Raw genomic sequence first — 25,769 nt, forward strand, 5'->3', positions numbered from 1 at the left:
AATACCTTATTGACAAAACGACAGATGAAGACATCAAGAATAATGTTGCGACAAGGACTGATATTTTTATGTGGTGGAAAAAAGAACCACTTTATTTGATTGGTCTGAACTTTTGCAATAGCCAAATAAAAGACATTGTGCCATACAATCATTGCATTTCAACATCAAAGTGGGTAAGTTTTCAAGTTTGAATTTAAAAGACAAAAAAATTCACATGGGGTTTGTAGCTTAAGAAGATGCTCCAATTCTTTTTTGGCTTCAAGTCAGCTTTCTAGGAAATTCAGGTTTGTAAACATTTTCTGCCAATGCCTTTGTAAACAGCAACCATCCCATCGAAACGGGATACAAAACAAACATGGAAACTGCCAGATGAGCATCAAAGGAACATGTGTTGTGAGATAATTGAAAAGCTGTTTGAAAAGGTGACAGAACATATCAAGTTTGTAGGGCTTAATAACATAACAGCAAAGTGTAAGTTGAAGACAACATCTCCAATGTTGCTGGTTTTAGTCCCGTTATTTAACATAATCTGAACAATAATATGGAACCATGTACTGAGAGGTATAGTAACCATTTATGATCGCAGTATGATGAAACAGGTTAAAGACAAAAGGTCTGCAAGTGGTGGGGGGGAAAAGCTGAATACTACCAATTATTCATGAATATACAGACAGCAGGTAGTATGTCTATTGTTATGAATAGTTACAAAGCAAAAAAGTGCAAATATGGTGCAGACCATTTTGTTTGGTAAAGTGGGTCATAATTTGCAATGGATTGTTTCTGAGACATATTATAAAAAGTACAATGGGGAAACAAATAGAAATAAACAGTGAATAATATCTCTGAGAAAATTAGTTAAAGCTGCCTTTTCCCCCATAAGTCCCAAAGCATGGCAAAACCATAAGAAAGATGGGGGTAGTAGGGGGAAACTTAGCAAAACAAATGTTTACAGACCGGTTTAAACTGTGACAAGATGTTAGAGCAGAACATTTTCATCATAATGCAAACAGCAGAAAAATCAATGTTACCTCTGTCAGGTAATTGGGGTTGCCAGGTTAGGGAGGGCTCACTCCATTTATTAGCCAGGGTTAAACTACTCCTCATTCTTTAGTTTCGAGACCTGTGTTTACAAGTTTCCTTGAAGACATTTCCCGGGCTCCAACTTACAAAGGTGTGATGGATCCCATCCACTTGTTGTTGAAAATCACACACACACACTGGGCGTGAACATAACCAAATATCAAAATGGTTTCAATCTCGAACTATGCATGTCCTTGGATGTTTTGCAGACAGTGCCGGAGGGAGAACCCCCCCCCCCCCCCCCCCCCTTGTGTCTCATGAGCATCAAGAAATCACGCACCAAGGTTGGACGCTGGTTGGGTAAGGAGCTAGGGAAAAACAATTGGTGGCATTCAAGATGCCACACCTTCACTTTGCAATAAAGTGTATTGAAATAACAAATAATCAAGTTAAGAAAAAACACTGCAAAAAGGTTATTCTATTTACATAAAATGACTTTCTTGAAGATGAGTATTAGCTTTACAGAAATTAAACAGTCTCTTTTTACACATCAGCTTCATTATATAACAATAATCAGGTTCACCTCCGCACCAGACTCCCCGCCAGACTGGGTGCGGCTTCCAAACCAAAAGTGAGTCTCGGGATAGCCCAGTCGCTCATCGGCTGCTTGTACACTTAAGCTTACAGCGAGGGGGCGCCATAGCACCAGAAAAGAATTGGGCATTATCCTGTCGACGTGACACTTTTGTGTCCTGGAGGGGGGTGGAAGGTACGCCTTATCTCGGGTCTCTTTTAATCCCTTGCAGCGGGCCGGGGCTCAGTCATCGCTGTCCGACAGGGCTTCGTATTGCTCTGACAGCAGAGACTGCCACACACGCTGTTGGCCTACTGGAGTCCCAGCAGGAGGTGGTTGCTGTGGCTGCTGCTGACTCTGGATGGAGGGGGAAGATATGGAGGTGGGAGGTGTACTGTTCATTATGCGCATGGTCAGTGGGTTGTAAGGGAACTGCATGGAACCTGGAATGAGAAAGACAAAATGTAAGGAAATGACATTTTGGCATGCCTTAAAGGACAACCGACGTCTCCGGACAAGATGTGTCCATAATTTGTAAAATGGCTTCAAATGACTTCTACTGAGCGTATTTTACAAAGATTCCACCGCATATAGCTATATTTTACGTTTTAAGACTCGCACTGAATATTCAGGAAGTCTTGTTTTTGACTTGGTGACGAGTCCGTACGTGACGTCACTAAAGGAACGCCCCTGACCGAAAAAAAGATGCTTTGTAGGGGTCCTTCCATCACGTCAATGTATTTTGCTGTACTTGGTTGGTCTGGGGACCTCATGTTGCACCCAAAAGCCGCCAGAAGAGGGCGTCCAAGCTCCATATAAGGAATTTATCAGCCTGTGGAAACGGAGGTGGCCACAGGAGGTCGCCATTTTGTGCCTTTTTTGGTGAGACATTTCCCCTCAATGTTGCCTCATAATGGCACGGAATAAATTTTTTAATCGATTGCAAACATGTATACTTTCCTCTTCAGAACTATTTGAATCATACTCATAACTGGATGTGTAACAAGAAAGCATATTCTCCGAATCTGAAGTCATTGTTTTGATTCAATGCAATGCAATGCAAGACGTCTTGGCGTGACGTCACGAAATGGGGGTGGGACTTTGTGAAAATGCCCAATTCGCAGCTCATTTTTTTGCAGATTTTGGACACTTTAAGTCATTTTTATTGGTGTTTTGCATTTGACTAAAAATATCATACTGCGTGTTTTGGGTATTTTAGATGCTATAAAACGTTTTTCTGATGTCAGTTAAGAAACAAAAAAGTGACGTCGGTTGTCCTTTAAACGAGCATTAAAACAGACATGACTGACTGACCTGCCGACGAAGGTCGGTCATCCCAACTCCATTGAGATTGGGCTTGTGCTTGTCTGTGATAGTCTCCCTCTGAGTGTACGGAGGACACTGAAGAGGGGCGATCTCCTCCCAAGTAGGCCTGAGCCAGGTTAGGAGACTTTGACTTCCGGCTGCTGGCTTTGTTGCCCTGCTTCTGCTTCACTGTGGGGGATTTTCAAGGAGCAACGTGTTATTTTTTTCCCCTTAGAAACATGTAATGATTCGACCAAGCCACGGCAAATATTTGTGCATCAGGGCCACATATGATTAGTTAATAAATGGACAGATCACTGTATTTTCCGGTGTATAAGGCGCACCAAAAAGCCCTGAATTTCTTCAAAAGATGAACCTGAGCCTTATATATGAGGTAATATTGAGCCACAACAGGTCTCGCAACTACTATCAGTGGCCACCGACTCCATTTCCCCTTGTAGAAGAAGTGTGTAATCCCAGCCTCTACTGTAGTACCTTATAATGTGGTGTGCCTTCTTATATTTGGAAAAGTCTTGTCACTTATCCAAGTTGTAGGAACAACAAATAATAACTTGACTTGTAATTAATCTATTGGAATCAGAAATGGTTTATATGAAAGGCAAAGCCCTCTACGTTATGCATATTATACCAAAATAAAGTTTTGTATCATTCATTGAGTTTTATTATTTAATTAGGACAGAAAGGTCAGATTTTGCTTGACTTTTGTCAGGTACTGTATTTATATATTATATTTAGATTGTTTTTTCATTCATTGAAGGTGCACCTTATTCTCAGGTGTGCCTTATATTTGGAAAAGGTTTGCAAATACACCATTCATTGGAGGTGCACCTTATACTCTGGTGCGCTTTACACACCGGAAAATACGATATATTATTTTTTTAACAGTTAGAAAATGCACTGAAAACCTTCATTCTTCCAAATTACATGTTTTAAAGGCCAACCGACGTCTCCGGACTCGTGTCCATAATTTGTAAAATCGCTTCAAATGACTTCTGAGCGTATTTTACAAAGATTCCACCACATATAGCTATATTTTACGTTTTACGCTAAATATTCAGGAACTCTTGTTTTTGAGTTGGTGACGAGTCCTCACGTCACTGAAGGAACGCCCCTGACCGAGAAAGGACACACTGTAGCAGTCCTTTTATCACCTCAATGCATTTTGCGGTACTTTGTTTGGTCTGAAAACTTCGTGTCAATCCGTATTGATGGCAAAATTAGAAGGAAAACACATAAATAACACGATGGTGAATCCTTGTGTGACGTGACAAAAATGTTGAGCCAATTTCCACACGAAGCTTTGTCGCCATCTTTGGCCTGTTTTGGGTGCGACATCCCCTCTCCCCCCTGTTTGCCTCAAAATGACACAGAATTCTTTAATCGATTGCGAACATGTATGCTTTCTTCTTTAGAACTATTTGAATCAAATTCATAACTGGATGAGGAACAAGAAAGCATCTTCTCCGAATCTGAAGCCATTGTTTTGATTCTCGAGCAAGGCAAGACATCTTGAGTGACACCACGAACAAGGGGGCGGGACCTTATGAAACTGGCCACTTCCGGTTTCATTTTTTTTTCAGTTTCAGCACACTTTAAGTCATTTTTATTGGTGTTTTGCATTTGACTAAAAATATAATACTGCGTGTTTTGGGTATTTTAGATGCTATAAAACGTTTTTCTGATGTCAGTTAGGAAACAAAAAAGTGATATCGGTTGTCCTTTAAATACTACAATTCATCAACCAGTAATTAACAAAAATATTTGGTTTAATTATCTGCAATAAATCAATAAAATTATCCAATGAAGTTTTGCAGGCCGTACTGAAGACCGCACTGAGCCTCGTCCAGCCCGTACAACATAACTTGGCCACCACTGGTCAAGGCTGAGTTAGCAATTAGCATGTACCTATGTTTGGAGACGGGCTGGCCTCCTGACGGGTGTCACTGCTTGCGTTGGATGAGTTGCTAATAGTGCCTTGGTGCTCCTCCGGTCTTTCCTCCAAGTTACCCATTAAGGCTTTACGAATGATGTCCTCCAGGCCCAGGTTACTGGCAGGGTCACTGAAGGAGTGGTTTCTCAGGTTGATGCTGCCTGGAAATCACAATGTGACAAAACATCCAGACCAAATAGAAGCTTTTGGCCATTGTGCTGGAGCCAAATCCAGACTTCAGTTTAACCGTGATTCTGAACGTGACCATGAGTGGATTATTTAGAATGGCAACATTCAAATATATCTGTCACTTACTGGCGCTGGTGACAGCAGGCAGGTTGAAAATCTCTGTTCCTGGCTGAGCATTTCCTGTGAGACACAATTAGGTGTAGAAAATCACAAAATAATACATCCAAGTAACTATCTGCCTTGATGAGCTTGAAAGTAAAGTGAAGACAACACCACATGCCCTTCAATGCACACACACAACTTGTTTCACCCTAGGGTGCATGCATTGTGAGTTAAGGTGAAATGAAGACGAGAAGCCCCACTTACCAACATCAGAATCACCAACACCAGAGGTGGAGTTCAACTTACGAAAGATCTCCTGCTTTTTGGATTTCACCATGGGGGAGGTGTTCTCTAGTTTGGTGAAGAAAGCCGGCAGATAACTGACACTCCCAGGAGACCGTGAGTCACTCCTTGAAAAATAAACAGGACATTGTTTTTGCTGTTGTTTTTCCGCATTCTGGTCTGTGCAGCTCACGTACCTGATTTCAGAGTTTTCCGCCTCGCGCCTTTGGGATGCAGGTCCACCAGTGTCCTGTTTTTCCATGCCTTGGTAGCTCTGTGGTGGTGAGATGGGCTCATAGTTCTCCATCTGCCTGCCACTTCTCTCTGGAGACTTACCAGGCCTGGAAACACGATCCCAGGCAGGTTGTCACGATTATGGGTGATTATTTTGTCTCGCCCCGATTATGATTCAAACTTTCTGTACCGGGATCTGGCTTTGTCTGTGGTGCTCTCCGGGGAAACCCTGCTGGGGGGACGGTGGTGATGCGGCGGCTGGATTTGATTCTCAGGGCTGTAGCGGCTCGGCACCTTGGCTCTACTCGACGAAGACACGGGTGGCATTGTACTCTGGAATGTGGTCGAGGCTGACGAGGAAACTGTGTCTTGATTCCGCGCAAAGTCCTGCGTTATAATGTGCTGTGTGGCACAAAAAGGGAAGGATGACAAAACTAGGTCAGTTTCAATCTTGAAGGTATATCCAGTAGTTTATAGTACGTCACACGTATTTCCTACCGAAATGTGGTCTGCCAACGTCATGACCCGATGTGTCTTGGGAATTTGAGAGTAGCTGTCAGCCTGGGATGAAGGGGGATGCTGGGAACTGGGTTGTGGTGGATCTGCCGAAGGCCGGTATCGACTCAGGTCATAAACCCGCATGCCAGCTAATCGGGTTCAAGAACACGGCATTAGTGATGAGGAGTGAGTCCACGGTGAAGTCATGCATTGTTTGACATCAATCTTTTTATTTCTTTTTCTTTGGTGGAATGATTATATAACATCCATTGTAACTTTTAAAAGGGATAAAAGTGTATTCGTACCTCCCGTCTGCTGGCCTTCGTCCGTTTTTTCCTGTTGGGAGTGGACTGGGGAACTAGCAGGACTTATCACTTCAATGGCTCCTCTGCCAGTGTTGTCGTATCGGTTTGAAGACACTGGAATGTGCATTAAAAATTGTTTGGGAAAATGTTGTCATATTATTGATAGAAACAAATGATGCATATTTCTGAGTTGATCAGACAGGCTGCAATGACTTCTGAAACTCACAGCTACTTGAGGAGTCCGAGCTCTGAGAGCTTTGCTCTCGGGAGTCTTTTTCTGGAGCAATCTTTCGAGTGATGATGACGTCAATGAAGTTAGCAGCTGTAATGGTTGTTTTTCCGTGGGTTCGAAGTTCTTCCTCAATGCGGGACTTTGAGGTTTGCGGGCCTTTGTCTTTCATGCCAACACCCTCGGGGTACGCCGGGTGGGGCTTACCCCCTGGAAGAGACATAGCGCCATATGGTACGGATCGCCGGTCTGGTTCCTGTTGCTGTTCCGAGCTGCTTGCTGTTCTCCGAGCTGCCGAACATAGGTCGTCATCCCGCTCATCTCGTTTGTTCTCCTTCACTTTGGGCACATCCACGGGTGGGGCAGAGGCGGCAATGTCCACCAAGGCGGCCAGTGCATCAGCCGCAGTACTGTAGCGAGAGTTACTCTGGGCCGCTGCTGTTGCTGGTGCTGTATGTTGTGGCCTAAAAAAAGGGGATTTGTTGTTAGAGAACACAAACTATCATGCACTTATTGCTTAAATGCATTCTATTTCCTTTTTATTCGAAATTGATTTCTATTTGTGGCTCACATATAAAAGGCATGCGAAATGAATTCTGTCAACAGAACCGCGTGGGTGAATCAAGATAAGATCAAGTTGGTTTGACTTACATTAAAGAAGTGATAACACTCTTGCCCTGGAAGATGCTTGGTCGCTGCTGGACAACCACCTCCTGCGTTCTGAGTGAAGGGGAAGGAGAATGCAGATAGCCTCTGCTTCCTGGTCGGCCTGCTTGCTCAGCGGGACCTGATCAAAAGAAAAGGCACATTTGAACGATGTCAATAATCTGGCAAATTCTGTGGTTATATTGTGCCTTTGATTTTAGAAATAAACTCAGTGTAGTGACTGGACAACATTTGTGTTAAAAATTTTAATTAGTTTGAATATGCTCACTTCCACGAATGTAATCGTTCGCTCGCTCTCGCATTTCTCGTTCCCGTTGCTCCCTTTCTTTTTCCCTCTCCTTCTCCTGTTGCTCACGGTCGCGTTCTCGTTCCCTCTCCACATTTGCAGCGGCGGCAGCCGCAGCAGCAAGGTGGGCTTGGTGACCTTAAGAGTAAAATGAAGACAGACAGAATGATTGAAATGGGATTTTTTTTTAGGGTGAAACGGAAAGCATTAAAGTGTAAGGCCTGTCACGTAATAATGTTTTCTCGTAAGGAATAGTTGTTTGTTTTTCTTCATAAGGCCACTTATATAATGATGATGGTGGACTGATAATGTTTTTTTAAATACATCCCGATTTCAAAGCCCCCCCCCCCCCCCCCCAATTTTTTACTTCAAGATGGCGCCGTGAGAGTGGCAGCCTTTCCAGCAGCTCCTCTACTTTGTTTTCTACTTCTTTCTTTCCTTCCTTTCCTCTTCCTTTCATAACTTTGCTGCTGTGAAATGTAAATGTCTCCACTGCGATACAAATAAAGGTACAACCAATACAATACAATCCAATGCGCCTTCATTAAAGTGTTAAACTCGCTGCGCTGGTCCCTGTGTCAATTCTCAGTTTCTGGTGGCCGTAATGAATGTTCCCAGAATCAATGATGCATTTTTTTAAATAATAAATGCGACAAAAGGGAACCATAGACATTAGCTGTGATCGGCTCCACCCTCCGTGTTATGTGCAGCGAACGAGAAGGTTAAATGAGAGGAGTCAATGAAGCGACGCAAGTGGACATTGATGATGTATGTAAACAAACAAGCATGTAAATGACCATTGAGTCCCCCCACACACACACACACTTGAGAAAAAAATATATTGTGTTAATTTTTTTTCATTGGGAGCAAACATAACCAAGTAATTACTGTCACCGTCCTACCAACATATTGAAAGTTACCTCGTGAGGCTTCCTAAATTGATAATAACATGTGTTTTCAAACAGTTTGAGCATGTGGTGGCCTGCACTCATGCACAGCTTGCATGTCATGGCTCTGGCACCAAGTTTTACTGTAAACAAAAAATGTGTGCAAAATGTAGAACCATAGCACGAAGCCTCTTGGGTGATTTGGGTGAATATAGCCCAGTTCACGTAGTGCTTACTATTTTTTTAGATGCCATTGGATATGTAAGTAGAGTTGCATGTTTATAGATAGCGTGAACACTACTGTCCACTTTTGACTCAATCATTCATGACTTGTGCTTATTTACACTTTGTCTGGACATGAAGGAACTAACCTCGGACACCCTCGGGAAAGTCTGCACGCCAGAAGAGGCGTGAAGGAACACAAGATTGTGGCGAGGAAATTAAGGGTAGATGGCGTGTAAGTATTGGCGTTCGAATCCTCACCTGGTGATATGGAGGTTGGGTTGAAAGCCCTAGTAGTGAAAGGGGGCTGAGCTCCGGGGAGGTAGGCGATACGTTCCAAAGTGGGAGTACCTGTTCCCCCAGGGTGAGGCAACAGGATAGTTGGGGGCATCTGGGCTAGATCAATTATCCCTTTTACAGACAGAAGCAAAGGGCCAGTGGTAAACAATCGAAACCAAATCATTTGGACTAGCACTGCATACACCCATCACCATCATCTGTCAGTGCTCCCTTGATAATAGGAAAGTAGGGCTGCAACCACTTGCAAAGTGCCTTTTTGGAGTCACCGCTATCAATTGTTAAAACAGAGCCAGATATATTGCAGCCATATTTGAAATAAGCAAAATGTAGAGGTCATTTGCTTCTGGACATCTGCAAAAGGTAACCACTACCACGCCACAGCAAGCTAGAACTCCTCCCAACCAGGGTCTATTCACCGGGTACAAGAGTGCCAGCTGGTGGAGAACCATATTTCTCCACTGTGAGACTAATAAAGGCATATCCAATCCAATCAAATCCAATACCTCGAGCTCCAGCTGGGTATGGGATAGAAACAGGCTGTTCCCGTGGTGACATCCCACGAGGCATGTCAGGGCGAGGGATGACTTGCATCTGCTGAGAAGTGATGTAATCATTGAGGATGGTCTGCCGTGTGTTTTCCATGGTGTAGAGCTGGTACGTGTTGTGGTAGCCAGTTGGGGATGGTTGTCTGGGGAACATGAAGGCTGCAACACAGTAGAGTGCAAGATGGAAATGATTCAAATCACCATCATCTGTATTGACTGCTTAATGTGTTTTTTTCCCAGCAGAAAACAATGCTGCACGTTCTTCATATTCCATACAAGCAAGGATAGGTCAAGAAATAGCAAACAGGCGCTACAATGACATGGTAATACCCTGCACAGTGGAACATTGGTTCACAAATTCAGCTAACTGGGTTAGCATGAAAAGTAAATGCCAACGTGGCAATTTAAGCACACCGTGTATATGACTCCCAGCATAAAAGGTATTGGTACAGTGGTAGGCCGTCAGGGCCTGCAAGGCCTTCTCTGCTGGCCTAAAAATATCTGGATCACAGACTAATGTGAATTATATTTTGTCCATACATTCTTATCAAATAATTCCAAATTGTCTTTCAGCTTCCTTTTATTGCTTTTCCCCTGTTGTGCTGTTTCCAGATGTGTGTTTTCATATTTAAGCATTTAACCAATCACTTCAAGATGGCGCCACAAAAGTGGCTGCCTTTCCAGAAGCTCCTGTATTTTGTGTTTCTACTTCTTTCTTTCCTTTCCTCTTAATTTCATAATTTGCTGCTGTGAAATGTACATTTCTCCACTGCGAGACGAATAAAGGTACATTCAATCCAATCAGAGTTCTAGTTGGCAATCCAACGCCTGAAAGCGCTGGCAACGTCAGAGTTTTCGCAAATTATGATTGGCTAGTCACATGATTGGCTAGTCACGAGCCAATCATAGTATCACGAGGTGTGAGTCATAAGCGCATACCGGCCAGAGCTAGCACACTGTGAGCTGCATCAACAAATATATTGTGTTGATTTAATGGCAGTTTTGTCAACCCACAATGGGTGAAAGAAGAAAAATGGATTTGGTTTGAGATTTACTGTGAAAGCCATTTTCAAGATGGACTTTTCAAGAAAAATGGACATCATGAAGAAAGGTCTGTCAGTTATTTCCTGGCTAATGGTACCCTCTAATGGACTTGTAGTAAATCACACCACTTTCTTCAGTCTGGATTGTTTCAGGCAGAGGACTACTTACTGAAGGCCTAGCGATGAAATCCACGGGCCGCCACTGTATTTTTATTCATTGATTTATTTTGTAATAAGATAATTTAAAGTTCAGCTGTTAAATAATTATAGAAAAATTCCGAATGAAATATGATTTTGTGACGAGGAAAGTAATTAACTTAAATACACTAAAGCATGAAAAAAATATTTTCATTTTGTAAATTAGACCAAGTAATCGTTTTCCCAAAGTGAGCCAAACCCAGAAGTGGGATGTTACTTCAAAGAAAACAATGGCACGGTGCACTATAGAAAGTCGACAAAGCCAGTCAGAAATCAATTTGCAAAGTGAAGTCCTGACTGTATATGAGCAGTAATTCTAATGTAACGTAAAGAATTTCAAACAAAATACCAGGATCAATAACTCGGTGGAAGGCAATACTGGGATCAAGATGTGGAGGCAGATGGGCTCGGTACATTTCCCCTGGCACAATTGGCCGGTGGTGAGGGTCGAAGGGGCTATGAGAAGCCCTGGGGTCGCCACCCGCCACTGGGGACTTTGCAGGGACACTTTCCCTCTGCGTGGGGGTCATGGAGTTCTTTCTTTCATGTGCACTAGATTTTATTCCTTTATGGGTGAGACGGAGAGGAGACACAACGTTTGTAATCAAGTAGGGCTCACCGAAATGGTATCATACTGATTAGATTACAAACATTCAAATTATTGTGAAAAGTTTGTGTGTGGCAAATACCATCTGATGAACGCCCCAGCATGGGTGAACCTCTGGTCACGGAATTGGAGCTGTAGTTCACAGGGGTCCTGCGAGCATTGGCATCCTCGTACATGCCTGGGCTGAGCTGAGATTTTGCAGCTTCTTGATGTGTGGAACGCAGGACAGAGGTGGTGGAGTTCACCACTGAGGTGTGGCGCACTGCCTTGCTTTCCTCGTATTTGCTTCTTTCCATGGCCTCAAGCTGGGGCAGGCCGTGGGGAAGCTTACTTGGACTGGTGATGAGGGACTTCACATTGTGCTTGATTGTAGGTTGGTTCAGAGAGTGAATCTAGAAGAATCACAGAGCATGATCATACCGTAATAATGAACCAAACACATCCAAAAGACTTTGGTTGCCTTGGCAATTGTTTTAAAATCAAATTAACTCAATGAATACCAGACATTTATATCAAATAGGGAGAGCCGGTCCCGGGTATATTTTGTGATGTTTTTATGAAAGTATTAATTTCAAGCAGAACTTTGTGGTATGTCAAACCAAACAAGCGCTGCAGTGAGGTATAACCTATGCATGACATTTCATGAATATTGAATTCAGAAGGTGTGCAAAGCACTTTATTCATTAATTTCTAACTTAAAAACCCAAAATATACTTCTATGTTTTTAAGGCGCTATATAAATCAATATGTATTGTGTTGTATTGTTTTGTTTTGCCCCAAAATGCTAATGTTTTTTGCAAATGCGTTTTTACGTTTTCACATGAAATGAGTCCAAGGGAAATTGAATTACAGAAATAAACAATCCACTGTATGAAAATGTCTTACCTGAGACATGGGACCTTCAATGACCCTCCTATCAGAGAGGTCAGGGGTCTTTCTGAGGTCCTGGCCAGACTGCTCCTGTCGAGGGATTTCATGAATGGAGCGTCCAGTCTCTTTGATGGTGTTTACTCCCTCGTAGGGCTTTCCTTTGCCAATTCCCCCATCAAAGGAGCGGATAGGTGGACTCTCCCTTTTAATCTGCTTGCCATATTTCATAACATCTTCGAATGATTCTGCAGCAGTTCGAGGTGTTCCTAAAAGGTGGAAAGACCTTTTTTTTTCATCTGAAGCAGCCAACAAAAATGGGCAACTTTAAAATGTGTTACCTTGCATGATTGAGCCAGTGATTATTTGTCGCTCTTTAGAATCTCCATGGAGGCCCTCTCTGGGCAAAGCTCGGCTTATCAAACCTGCACACAAACAGGCTCAGTCTCGGTTATACAGAATTGGCACTTAGATACAGTCAATAATATACAGTGAATGCATTTGTACAAAGTACCTTCAAACGGAGCTCCTTCCCTGCCGGGGTGGCCCCTGCTGATGGGTCCCTCCATCATGTCATAAGTGCGTTTCAACTCAAGGCCAGTTCTAGGACTATGGGTACTTTCCCGTGGGTTTTTGATGGCTTTTGGACAGAGCGATACAATTAAAATGACATTTTTATTTGGTCATGGGATACATACACGTATCGTTAAAAACATAGTCAGGAGTGCTCACCATCATAAGAAAGGATGTGACCACTCTTGCCCTCATAAATAACATGACCTTTTGCCAGCTGGTCCCGAGCCTTATCAGAGTTACCCAAGTCTTCTGTGGCTAGTTTTGTGATGGTGCCCTTCAGTAGGTCAGCAGCGACAGTCGATTGGGAAAGGGCTGGTGTGCCCTGTAAACGGAAGTAATGGAAAAATAAACATCAAGCAAAATGGTCCAGAATACTTCTGTCATCTCGTCATCTTTACCTGAGTGATTGATCCTCTGTAAGCCATGCCATCGGCCATTTTAGACAGATTTCCTCGAACATCGTGTATTGATGTACCTGCAAAAGTAGGTTAACGTAGTACTTAAAACTGCTAAAACGTCCATTATTACAGAACCACATTTTTAAAATGTCTATTCAACATTTACTTGCAAGATAGCTACTTTCACAAAATAGGTGGAAGTTCGTAATATTTTGGTCTGCTATTCAGAAATGGTTTTAAGTCTTCTTTCTCTTTCTCCCTAGTATTGAAACAATTCTGGATTTACAATAGGGAATAAATAATTTTGAGTGCAACTGTAGACACATGTGGCTTGCCTACCAGTTTTGTTGTGTTCTTGGTGTCGAGGCAGACCCAAAGAGATGGAGCCCACAGTGTTCTTACTCCCATCAGGCCCATAGATGGCATGCGAAGGCAAGTACGTGCCTGGTGTTCCCTAAAATAACAGAAATGTTATGCATGATCAAATAAAATTGGATTTTTTTGTAATCAGAAAATGCAGAAATTTCAATAAAATGTGCAGATGGGCAACATAATTTAAAAAAATGCTCTTCTTACCTGAGATATTGAGCCCCCATGAATGAAGGACGGTTTGTCGGTGGGTTTGGTGGTTGGAATGAGAGGAGGAGGAGAGGGAATGTTAGGTGGTCGACTGGGTCTGCTGAAAGCCATCCGCGCTCCATCAGGCAGACTCTGGATCAGCTGGTTGGGAGCTGGGTGGAGGACTGAAGAAAATAACAGAAGAGGGGAGGGGGATGGTTACTCTTGCTGAATATTAGACAACATATGGATGACAAAACATTTACTACAGCAATCTAAAACTTTCTATTCAAAATCAACGTTGACACGTTTTTTCCTCTTTTTTTCACAACCAATTTAATGTGTGATTTCGGCAGTTTTCTCAAACATACCATGAGAATTGACAATTTTAATCTCACATAAAACAGACATTTGCACAAGAGTGGACATATTTTTTTTTCAACCCACTGTATTTCCAAAGAGTGCTCTTCCACACATTAATGAACCCAATGAGCCACAAACATTTCCGGCACCACAACTGTAAGACTGCATGCTCACTAATACTCAACATGTGCAACAAGACACCGAGGCGGCAAGATTGAACTGGGCTTCAGCTGCAGCACTTGCCGACATTAAACCCCAGAAGTGCACAAAACCCTCACTTTGGTACGAGAATTCATTAGGACACAAAAGCAATGGCGGAAAATGGGAATGGTTAACAGTGCGGGTTCTCATATCACTTACACACAGCACAAGTTTAACTTCCTCTCTTTACAATGCACACTACACTGTATGCCAGCCAATTTTTAGCAGGCCAAAGCCAGAATATGGTTGCTAATGCAAGACCTGCACTAAGTGCATTTTCATGTGTACTTTCACATGAACAACCACTGCAACATTGAATCGGATCCGGAAAAGCTTGAGTGTTCCTGGATACCACACAGATATTGCATACTGCATATTCTTTACTCGTCATGCCCCCCCCCCCTCCCCCCCGAATTTCTACCACTTCCAACTTGGATGACATTTATGCTGTTGAGAAAAATAATCTTCATGAATCTCTGAGGTGGTAGGTAGAAAGAGGCACCTTTATGTGGCATAAGGACAGGACACCCCCCCTCCAAAAAATAATACAATTAATCATGAATTGGCACCACAATGGCATAAGGAAATGTAAAGCATTGGCATTTGTAGGGGGTGAGCAGTCATCTTCATTGTTCAACAATTTGCTTATTTGGGGAAGGACCTTAACGTTGCATGTTGTTGGTTTAATGTGACTCGTGGTGTCACGGCCACATATGTATTGGGGCAAATTTGAGATGCACAAGTTCAATTTAATTAAGGAACTGTGTGACCCAAAAAATATTCAATACTTTCGGCAGAGCTGCATACCTTCAAATGGCAAAGGACGCTTCCACCCCGATGGAGGGAACGGATACATAAATAACAGCACCAAGTAAAACAACCATTCAGGGATATCAAATTCAATTTTCTAACATAGAGGAGAGAAAACCTCCAACTAGCATAAAATACATACAGTGAGTCACAATGAGTATTTGGATGTGAGGAGATGATTTCTATCTAAGTAAGTTTGATTTAGTGCTACTGAGGATATTCCAAACGATCTGATTCTACCGGTGAGTCACTCGCTTTTCAAATTGCATAAAAAAACTCCATCCATAAACTACTGTACATAGGAGATGGGAGATTTTTAACTACCGTATGTTCCGGTGTATAAGGCACACCCAAAAGCCTTAATTTTCTTCAAAAGATGACCCTGTGCCTTATATGCAGGTGCGCCTTGTACACTGGAAAATACGGTACCCGAAACATACAGTACAATACCATACATCCTAATTTATGTAGCACTTTCACAACAGCTGCAGCTGTAACAAAGCGCTTCACATGATAGTCAACACAAAGCAAAATAATAAACACAACAGGAACATAACAACATGGACTGTTGTGCAATCTTAACAACTTTCGACATGTACTCTATGATGTTTGAGTACAAGACAAAGACTTTATTACATGCGCCTCCATAACGAGTCTACCAAATATGATAACCATGCATGTTGCCACCTCGCGGAACACCCCCCTCAAAAAAACAACAAAAACTACAACTGCACAATGAAACAAAAACAACAAAATAAAGTACCAGTGACAAGTACTATGAATATAATTTGACTGCGTTGCTACAACTGATAGGATGGCAATTTCTGCTGAAAACAATGTTTTTTTGTGAAAATTATGCAAACAAAATGTATTGCCATCACACCAAAGCGCTTCAAGCATCAGTGTCCAAAGATAAGAAGAGGGATATATAACGTGCTTCTCAGATGAGAGAGCAATGTAAATCAGTGGTCACAAACCTTTTTAAACTTGAGAGCTACTTTTTGGGTACTAATTTGTGCAAATTACTTCTACTGTATTTGTTCATGCGACAATATTATCATTGCGTGTTATTGACAATATATAGCATTCATTTAAATGAAGACAAAAATATGAACATATTTTCTCATAATAATTAGGATACAGACAGAATATCAAAATAGAGTACAAAGATTTAAATCCAAGCCAGTGATTGCAGTGACTTCAGTTTTCATTTCTATAATATTCCTAGAAAATCAGTGTGCCATCACTGGTGAGATATTTTTAGAAGAGACCCAGAAGCTCTTCGTGGGTCATTGGGGGCTTCCTGGTGCACACGAGTCTCACCCCTGCTTTCAATAAATGCAAAGCATATCGCAGCCAGCAGAAATACCAATAGAATTGTTAGCGCTAGCATTTCCGATATGAGTTTGAAGCAAACCAAACTCGACGTCTGTTTCAGGACCAAAACTTAGGCAAACTTGCAAATTCAATTACAAAGTGGCTTGCTATTGACTGGAGGACACTATTAGTGGTCGAAGATGAAGCTTTACAAAATGTGCTACAGATGTATGTTAGCCAACTTGTCAAATGTCATGCAGAAACCATTTTTAGGCAACACTCTTCTGAGGAACAAAAAGTCCTAAAAAGGCATTTCAGCTTTTGTTCTGTTCACTTTGGGCCAGGGACATTTTCCATTTGTTTTTCGACAATGAATGCATTACTGAAAGTGACAAATATTCACACACTTCTATTATTTTATTCTAAAATCGATTGAAAAGAGAATTCTTTTTTTATATCAGATTTATTAAACAATTCCCATTTTTATTTAGTTGTATTCATTCTGTTGTGTTTTGTTATTTTAGAAATGTGTTCTTTTGGTTCCATGTGATTTTATGGAAATTGAGGATGAAGTGTTTGTGGTCGGTTTAGACTGAAAAGATGCAAAAATGTGGTTTGATGTATTATTGGAAAGCAGAGCTGGTGGAGATTGCCGACTGGAACATAGGAATATGACCCGTGTGACGATGTGCCGGCAGAACTTTGTATGTCCTTAAGACTGCAGAATTAGGTGCCATCAACGTAACCTTAAGGCTTCGAAAAATGAAATTAAATCAATTGTTGAATACGCAATTGACGACGAGCCGAATATTTGAGGTTCCAAAAGCGCCACAGGATGTGTCTTTTACTGTCCAACGGCTGATAATTTAACACCTTAAAACACAGTCAAGTTTTAAATTGGCCAACAGGTGGGGGAGAAGCGGAAATGTTTTCATGGTTTCTGCTCTAAAGCTATTCCACGGATCAAATTGTCTCAAAGACACAAGACTAATGAGTCTTAGCTCAGTAAAGGCAGTCTACGTAGCATTAGGAGGGGAAAGTACAGTGTTTTTGAGGTGCCTGAGAGAGCAGGCAATGGGGGAAGAGAAAATTGTGAGGATGGGTGCTTTTACCTGGCGGTATACTGTAGCGGAAAGCATTGGGGATGTTGGGATCAGGTTGGGGTGAGGACTTGCTTAGATCCCTGGGAGGGGGTCTGTAAGGGAAGCCTGGCTGACCAGAAAAGGCGCCCTGGTCCAAAGCCAACGTCATGTCATAAGGCATGTAGGGTAGGGGCTTACCTACAGTGAACAGGTATAAGGACAAAGGGGAAAGACGACCACTTTTAAATCTGAGAAATATTTGCCTCTACGCATTGAGTGTGACCCAGATAAAAAGGATGCAAACACAATTTATGGATACTTGGCTATTCACACACTGAAACCTTTGCTACAGAAGCTGTGCTCTCACAGCCCAGAAATTTGCTAACAGCCGTGTCACTTTTACGGCACGCTGACTTAAGGGTGCTAAAAGCTTTGCATGAAGCTATTTCGCAGCCGACACTGTCACTTCGCTACTTGCCCTTCAGCACTGGACTCAATCACGTCACAAGTGCCCACAACTTCCTTCCATTATCCAAGGCAATCACAAGCATAGCATCAAGACAGGCTCAAACTCTTTATGTTTGCAAAAGAAGGCACCTTCTTTGTGTGGATTCAGGCTAAGCAGCAGTGCAACAGGCAACCCCAAGGGTTAACTAAAAAAAATAAATACAGTAAAGTCTCGTTATATCGATATCGGATATATCGATAGTCCCGGTTATATCGATACTATTTCTATGCAGGCACGGAGAAAATTACATGCAAACAGGGTCGGATATATCGATAGTCCCGGTTATATCGATATTTTTTCGGACTCCCTTGAATATCGATATAATGAGACTTTACTGTATATAAAAGGTAGAAAAATAAAAAGACACGGGAAAAAATGCACCCACTATAAATAGTCAGTTGCAAAAAGCAGCACCACGTGCAGTTGACAGAGCTCTGAACAAGAGAGGGGAAATAGGACAAAATGGGGCTATATATTTTTTTCCTCCTACCATCTCTGTCAACCAGACTCGGGCTGCGGGTGTTGAAGGGCGGTCTGCGCTCCAGGTCTCCCTGATCCTGCCTCTGCTTCTCCTCGTGGTGTGCAGATGCGTGTACTGCTTTGATCTGATGTTGCAACATGGCGAAACCGCTGATGGGCACCGGACTATGGCCATAAGGACCAGGTACCTTGTGAAAGAAATAAGAGAAATGTGAAAGTCTGGCAACTGGTGGAAATATGACTTCATAATACTGCATTTGTTTACTCTCTGGGTTCATTGTTGCATTTACAAGCAGCTAGTTGTATTTCCAATCTAAATCACTTGCCATTGGTGGAATGGCAGCTGCCCGCTGATGCATCTGCTGCAGGTTGTGTGACATTTGCTTGGGTGAAGACACCAGGACCGTGCCCGCGGGGGTGAGCAAAGATGGCTTCTCCATAGAAAGTATTCTGTGAGAGCAACATTAAACGTGAATCTCAGACATCAGTCATTGACATAGCGACCAAAACCATACCTCTGTCTTTCAGGCTCCGCTTCCACATCTTCATCCGCACTGCAGGTGGCGCTGGAGTCGTTATCCGAGTGAAGCTCCTTCTGCCGGTCGCCATGTTCTCCTTTATCTCCTTTCTCCTTGACCCCGGGCTCCATTTTAACCTCAACTTGTCCAGATTTCATGTCCACATCTTGGGGTTCAGTTTTTGGATGGACCACACCAGAGTAGGAAGCCACTCTGCTCTTTTCCTCATGAGAAGTCAGTTCCCCCTCTGGGCTTTTCTCTTCCTTGACACACAGGCCCCCATATGAGGGATCAGAAGGTTTAGCATTGCTGACAGGAACCGGATCTTGACCGGAGGTCTGTGCATCTGCGGCAGCACTGTCCGCTCTTTTGGAGTCACCGGGCTTTGTGGGGTCAGTTTGAGAGGGGGAGGGAGCACTCTCTGTATCTGAGCTATTGTCACCTCCTAAAGATGCAAGAAGAGGAAAATAAACATGTCAAACAATGGCATAACACTTGACATGTAAAAAGATTGAGCAGTTGTACTGATTTGCTGCAATTTGGAATGAACTCGGTACCGAAAAAAGTTGCATAATTAACCACTGCACTGTTTCAACTTGATACCACACAGATTTCTTTCCAAGAAATCGCACGTGTGACATAAACGACAAACAATGTCTTTATCTTTTATGTTGTTTGTCACATCAGCGTTTGGCGAGCTCATCTCAAGGCCGCAAAGACACAATAAAGTGGAGACATAGCACTTTTACATCATGCTCATGATTGTTAATCGAAAAATAAATCTGTGTCCTCCGATTAATGCTGATATAAAATAATGGTGAGACCTAAGAGTCGCACACTGCATTAAAAATAATCAACATGGGCTTTGAGAGAACGCAACATTTTGAGGATGCAATTGATCACCTGACTCAGAAAGCTGAGCCTACAAATTAACTCAACGTAAACCTAAATATTCCGACAAGCCAACCATAAAAAAGTGTCACATGAGAAGATAGTGATTGCAAAGCAAATTAGAGGGCACTTTGAGTTTTCAAGGCAGTCAAATAAGCATGATAAAATGCTTCTGAGCTGCCACTGTTACCACAGCGATGGAAATTGTTTTAATTTTCAAATTAAAAACATGATACCACGTAAACACATTTTTGACTCGCTCATGCGACTCTATTTGTGGGCGACTGGTCACATGCACAATGATCTGTCTTGTCTCACTCCACGAGCATCTTGTGAACACAATAACAAGAGGAAGTCAGACTTGTTGAATCAAGCATGTGGCCCCAGCACACAATGTTCAAGCAGCGGGATTCATCGGTTCTTTACAGGCAATAAAGATTACGCAACAGGCGCCGCTACGACAAATCGTATCTTTTATCTTCCACTAGCCTCTTATCATTTTTTCTCTCATTAAAAACAGTGGTGCATCAATTCAAATTTGGTCTTGATGTGCCAAATCAGCTGACAGGTTGCATCAGGTCTACAGAGCTTCACACCAGGCTTCCTCTTAATTTCCTCTATCCGTAGCAATTAGATATGATGCAGGTTCGCAATACAAAGACTAATTCAAACATTTTGTGCCCTTGTTCCTACGAGCACTCAGACTAGCTGAAATAATCAGTAATAAGAGTCGAAACCAAGGTGTCAAAGTGTGTCGTGTTAAAGGCGAGCATTTGCTTTGTATCATCTGTTGCGCTAACCTTCACTGTCATCCGCATTGTCGTCATCATCATCGGGTGAAGTTGTGGTCAGACCTTCACCTTGAGACCTATCGCCACGAGCCCGTCGTGTGTCCTGCGTGGCAGAGAAAGACAAAAGTCACTCCTTGTATCTGGAAATGGCAATTTAACGGCATTCCACATCAGTCGACGCACAAAAATGTCTTACCTGTTTATGTTGCTGGAGCAGGTTATCCAGATTGTGTCGTCGCTTGTAATTAAAATAGAAGTTTTTGCACTGCGCCTCACTTTTGGTGCTCACCATTTTGGCGATGGCCGTCCAATTTCGCCCATGCTCAACTAAACCTAATGGAAATATGAGAACCATTTAATCAAAAAACGCAGTATAGTTATAATTACCAATGTCTTAAACGAAAGAAACAGACAAGTCTGACAGGAATATTATTAAAATTTAAAGCGGCATTTGGACAACTACATATTTGCTATTTAGATTGTATGGATCCTGTTTTGCATTTGATAGAACGAGGAATTGTTGCATCACTTTCAAGTAAGCTATTAATAATGTGTCGGCAGCAATATAATTGTTTTATATAAGAGTATAATGTTTTTTTTTCTCATTAGAATTTCTCACGCTGTACTTTTTAGCTTTTCGTTGGTATAATCAAGACAAATCACCTCAATGTAATTGCTTTGTATCATTACATTTTCCCGATCACTAATACTGTATGTTAAAAATAAATGTATATAGTATTTCATTTGATGTATTGGTTGCAACTGTTTCTGCACTACACTTCTGGATAAATAAAAACCTAACATGTTTGAATGCCTGCATTGAAATGATAAAAAAAACAAAAAAATAAATCAAATTATGATCAATTTGTAAGCTCTTTCTTTCCTTCTTTTCAATGTATTGCAAAAGTTAACTCATTCACTGCCACACGCGCAAAAATGTGTCCACTCCAGTGCCAGGGTTTTTGTCATTGTCACTTGAATTCCAGGACCTACAGATTTTTTTAGTTTTATGACTACATAAATATTCAATACAGCATTAGAAACCTTTGACTCTCTTCTTTCATCAGAAAAAAAATAAATTCCATAAATGAAAACTCGTAAATTAATGATATGGGTCTGGAGTTATATGAGCTTGAAATGAGAGCGGCTGTCCAAAATACCCTGCAATGCATACATACTGGTTTATATAGCGCTTTAACAAGCTGAAGCTAGAACAAAGCTAACATGGAAAAAGGCAAATGTTGCCCCCTTGTGGAAAGGAAAAGCATTTCCAGAGGCCACGATCAGCGCTTTATCAGCATCCAACCATGAAAAAACAAAACCCGAACAAATTCGGGAATGGCGCTCTCCGTCATATTTTCAATTCCCAAATAAATTTGTGAATGGCAGTGAATGCGTTAATCAACAGATCCTGAAAATGTAGTTAATTCAACCATCTACTAAAATTACCAGTCAGGAAAAATATGTCGTTGTGACATCTCTTCATGAATTGCTTTGTTTCGGACAATTCACCTCTCATTCAACTTGATTGACCAAATTATGAAGAAACATTCTTGTCGAGTTGCCCTTTCTCAAGGCCAATTTCTTCCCTCCCGAAGAAAATTGTTAATCTAATTTACAAAGCCTGCGCTAAAATAGTGCAGCAGATTATATAAAACTTTTACTTGCAATGGAAGGTGGAAAACCAAGAATATACAGCATGTGATTTCAAAACCCTCTTAATTGTACAATGAGCAAAGGTTAACAGGCCTCTTTAGTCAATGCACTCGAGTTCACGAGTTTCTGAAACACAAACCTGAATACTGGTAAAACTTCACACTTTAATTTGTGCAAATTATCTTTTAAAAAAAATTGGACAAAAAAAGAACCAAAAACAGGAACAGGAATCTATTTGAAAAGCATTTGACTTCTCTTATATTTGGTCTAGCAAATGAGCAATTCCAATATTATTTTAGATTAGAATAGATCATTCCGAGGACGCAAGCTGAGCAGTCCAGCTAAATGAAATTTGAAAAAAAAAAAATCAGACATCCTGAAATCATTATTCGAGTGCCGAACATGCACATTCATTCTTTTGTGGGTTCATGATCACATTCTTTCTTGCAAGCGTGTTTAAAATGGGTAGGGCAAGGTACCTTCACAGGATCGCGAAGGGGAGCAGGGAAAGGGAGTGTAAACAAGGAAAAGCAAGAACCACAAAAAGAAACTCGAGAAGTGATCTGAACAACACAAATAGTCAAAGTGTTACCTTTTTTGGCGACCTCCATTTCCTCCTCGGTCCAGCGAGAAGTTTCTCCGGTTTCGCCAGCACCAGCTAAATCAGAAGGCAAAGAGACGCAGCCCCATTAGCACCGACAAGAGAAATGGAGGGGAGAGTATGGGTGCAAGGGAGCGAGAGAGCGAGTGTGAGAGTAAGAGAGAAAAAGAGAGAGAGAGAAAAAGAGAGAGAGAGAGGCAGACAGAGAGGCTGTCCTCTTTCCAGCCGGCTTCTTCTCATGGCCTCTAATCTAATAATCTGTTTACATTCACAAGCTGCTGAGACCGACTCCCTCTCACTATCGCTCTAGGTCATTCCCCACCTCGTACACTCTCACCCCCCACCCAGGTTAAAAAAAAAAAAAAAAAAACAGCCGCCAACCGCTATAATCCACAAGGGGAGGTTCCTAGGTGAAATGATGTCGTGCCAGACAGAAGAGGGGAAATGGCCTCGGATGGAGGTTAAAAGACAGAACAGCCATGCTGTCCCAGCCCTTGTATGTCATACAAACACACACGGACCGATACACACTCCCACTTGCCTTGACATGGCTGCATACTTTGTCACGGCCCCATCAGCCTTTCAAACGACCATGCGCATGCGCGCACACACGCAAAATTCACAGAAGTGAGCTCCTAACATTAAAGTGAACTCTGTCTCCGTCTCCTCTGAAATTGAATAAACATTTGGACCAATATAGAAACAGATAAACCCTTGGCATTTACAGTGAGCTTGCCCCCTGCTCAAAAATGGGGGGTGTCAATTGTCGTACAGATGTCTCCAACCAACCCTGCACTGAGTTACATGAATCACATGCTAGTCTACTCAACTTGGCTCCGACTAGCAGCGGCAAAAATCACATGTTCTCCTCGCGACAGGCTCAACTGGGTGGTCAGCGGCACGAGCGTTTTCTGCCAACAACATATCGTCAGGACAAGAGCTCACCTGCCGTGCACCCTCCCCCTTTCCAGTACAACTTCAAATAAGGAGATGCAATCTCCTCTTGAGCTTGTCTGGCCCATAAATTGCTTTTAGCAGCAACGCGATTTCAGACGAAGAAACACAAAAGCCCCTGTGTAATCACTGAGGGAGATTACAGTCAACAGTATTTCACACACAGAACACGGCCAGAGGTCAGCGGGTTCGAGTGACGGGGAGGGCACGCAAGCACGTTAATTAATCACATTAAAGGACAGACCTTGCGTAACATTGTATGAGCTGATGTTCTGCTCAACAGACATTGGAGGGAACAGGTGTCAAGAGATGCTACGCCGTACTTAGAAAACATTGAGCAGATGATACAGATTAGCGCTGAAACAAGATTAAAAGATAAGGGCTTGGATACCTGAGAACCGAAGCAGTCACCATAAGAGTGACAGAGCTTGTGAGGGTGAAATTGAAGACGTATGACCGAGTACCATAACAACCGTTCAAGCAGCACACTGCCATGGTGATGCATAGACAACACTGAGGGATATTCAGCGTGTCTCTTTACTTTAAAGGACAACCGACGTCTCCGGACAAGTTGTGTCCATAATTTGTAAAATGGCTTCAAATGACTTCTACTGAACGTATTTTACAAAGATTCCACCGCATATAGTAGCTATATTTTACGTTTTAAGACTCACGCTGAATATTCAGGAAGTCTTGTTTTTGAGTTGGTGACGAGTCCGTACGTGACGTCACTAAAGGACTGCCCTTGACCGTAAAAAAGACACATTGTAGCAGTCCTTCCATCACGTCAATGTATTTTGCTGTACTTGTGTTGTTTGGGGACCTCGTGCTGCACCCAAAAGCCGCCAGAAGAGGGCGTCCAAGCGCCATATAAGGAATTTATCAGCCTGTGGAAACGGAGGTGACCACAGGAGGTCGCCATTTTGTGCCTCTTTTTTTGGGTGAGAGATTTTCCCCCAATGTTGCCGGCACTTTCTGAAAATGCCCAATTCGCAGCTCAATTGTTTGCATATTTTGGACACTAAGTCATTTTTATTGGTGTTTTGCATTTGACTAAAAATATACTGCATGCTTTGGTATTTTAGATGCTATAAACGGTTTTCTGGTGTCAGTTAAAAAACAAAAGAGTGACGTCGGGAGGACAGTAACCTCGTTTTATGCCGACTAAAGTCCGCTCGGCATCATTATGGCTATATTTCCTTCAGCCCATGATTAAAACGAAAACTGTCACCTCAACATAAACACCCAATATCTCGGGACGGTATGATATTCAGTATTTCTCCCACGGCGCGCTAATTTTGTGTTCACCTTTTGCATCCAGTGAAGCTCCCGGTGTAGGCGGTTTCATAGGTTCCTTTATAGACTTCTGAGGTGTATCAGATTTAGGAAGCTGCGGAGGATCTGGCGCGACAGCCTCCGAAACAGGGGGAGGTGCTTCCTCCGCCGCCATGGTGGCAGCCTCGTTGGCCATGGAGCGAGTGGTGATCCTTCCTTTGCGTCGGCCCTGGCTGTTGGCAGTCTTCCTGCCACGCGGCATGTTTTGCTCCTTCCCATCTTCATCCTCCCCAACGTCACACTTCTCTTTGTCCTTGCCAATGTCCCTGTGGTTTTCAAGAAGGAAAAAACAGTTTTAGAGACTGGAAATGGAACAAATATCCACAGATGACTCAGCAAATACATGCCCTGCACTGTCAAGATCAATCCTAAAGCACAAGTATATTTCAGGATCAGAGGAGAATAAAACTAATGGGAGGT

The 25,769-nt window shown here is 42.4% G+C and overlaps 1 protein-coding gene across 9 annotated transcripts in view; it reads right to left on the bottom strand.

Annotated features, from left to right (window-relative positions):
* Nucleotides 1-58: 58 nt before the first annotated feature.
* ncor1 (nuclear receptor corepressor 1) overlaps nucleotides 59-25,769 on the bottom strand; it is a 46,006-nt gene continuing 20,295 nt past the window's right edge. For 3 of the 9 annotated variants that reach the window (XM_089016933.1, XM_089016939.1, XM_089016940.1), the window contains 31 exons: nucleotides 25,323-25,615; nucleotides 23,052-23,117; nucleotides 21,000-21,136; nucleotides 20,813-20,906; nucleotides 19,119-19,566; nucleotides 18,930-19,053; nucleotides 18,614-18,791; nucleotides 17,646-17,813; nucleotides 13,861-14,027; nucleotides 13,624-13,738; nucleotides 13,285-13,361; nucleotides 13,043-13,208; nucleotides 12,825-12,950; nucleotides 12,652-12,735; nucleotides 12,329-12,579; nucleotides 11,526-11,835; nucleotides 11,186-11,401; nucleotides 9,554-9,754; nucleotides 9,012-9,161; nucleotides 7,624-7,779; nucleotides 7,341-7,476; nucleotides 6,687-7,153; nucleotides 6,461-6,574; nucleotides 6,156-6,304; nucleotides 5,848-6,059; nucleotides 5,621-5,764; nucleotides 5,406-5,551; nucleotides 5,166-5,219; nucleotides 4,826-5,011; nucleotides 2,909-3,088; nucleotides 59-2,037 (listed from right to left, as the gene is read on the bottom strand). In XM_089016933.1, coding sequence (XP_088873059.1) covers nucleotides 1,838-2,037; nucleotides 2,909-3,088; nucleotides 4,826-5,011; nucleotides 5,166-5,219; nucleotides 5,406-5,551; nucleotides 5,621-5,764; nucleotides 5,848-6,059; nucleotides 6,156-6,304; nucleotides 6,461-6,574; nucleotides 6,687-7,153; nucleotides 7,341-7,476; nucleotides 7,624-7,779; nucleotides 9,012-9,161; nucleotides 9,554-9,754; nucleotides 11,186-11,401; nucleotides 11,526-11,835; nucleotides 12,329-12,579; nucleotides 12,652-12,735; nucleotides 12,825-12,950; nucleotides 13,043-13,208; nucleotides 13,285-13,361; nucleotides 13,624-13,738; nucleotides 13,861-14,027; nucleotides 17,646-17,813; nucleotides 18,614-18,791; nucleotides 18,930-19,053; nucleotides 19,119-19,566; nucleotides 20,813-20,906; nucleotides 21,000-21,136; nucleotides 23,052-23,117; nucleotides 25,323-25,615 — 5,515 coding nt within the window. In that variant the 3' untranslated portion in view covers nucleotides 59-1,837. Of the gene's footprint in view, nucleotides 2,038-2,908; nucleotides 3,089-4,825; nucleotides 5,012-5,165; nucleotides 5,220-5,405; nucleotides 5,765-5,847; nucleotides 6,060-6,155; nucleotides 6,305-6,460; nucleotides 6,575-6,686; nucleotides 7,154-7,340; nucleotides 7,477-7,623; nucleotides 7,780-9,011; nucleotides 9,162-9,553; nucleotides 9,755-11,185; nucleotides 11,402-11,525; nucleotides 11,836-12,328; nucleotides 12,580-12,651; nucleotides 12,736-12,824; nucleotides 12,951-13,042; nucleotides 13,209-13,284; nucleotides 13,362-13,623; nucleotides 13,739-13,860; nucleotides 14,028-17,645; nucleotides 17,814-18,613; nucleotides 18,792-18,929; nucleotides 19,054-19,118; nucleotides 19,567-20,812; nucleotides 20,907-20,999; nucleotides 21,137-23,051; nucleotides 23,118-25,322; nucleotides 25,616-25,769 lie in introns of all 9 variants that reach the window. The other 6 variants (XM_089016935.1, XM_089016934.1, XM_089016937.1 and 3 more) reach the window with 6 other exon arrangements.

This window comes from Hippocampus bargibanti, linkage group LG16, assembly GCF_051943395.1.
Source record: "Hippocampus bargibanti isolate YZ-2025 linkage group LG16, ASM5194339v1, whole genome shotgun sequence".
Classification (NCBI taxonomy): domain Eukaryota; kingdom Metazoa; phylum Chordata; class Actinopteri; order Syngnathiformes; family Syngnathidae; genus Hippocampus; species Hippocampus bargibanti.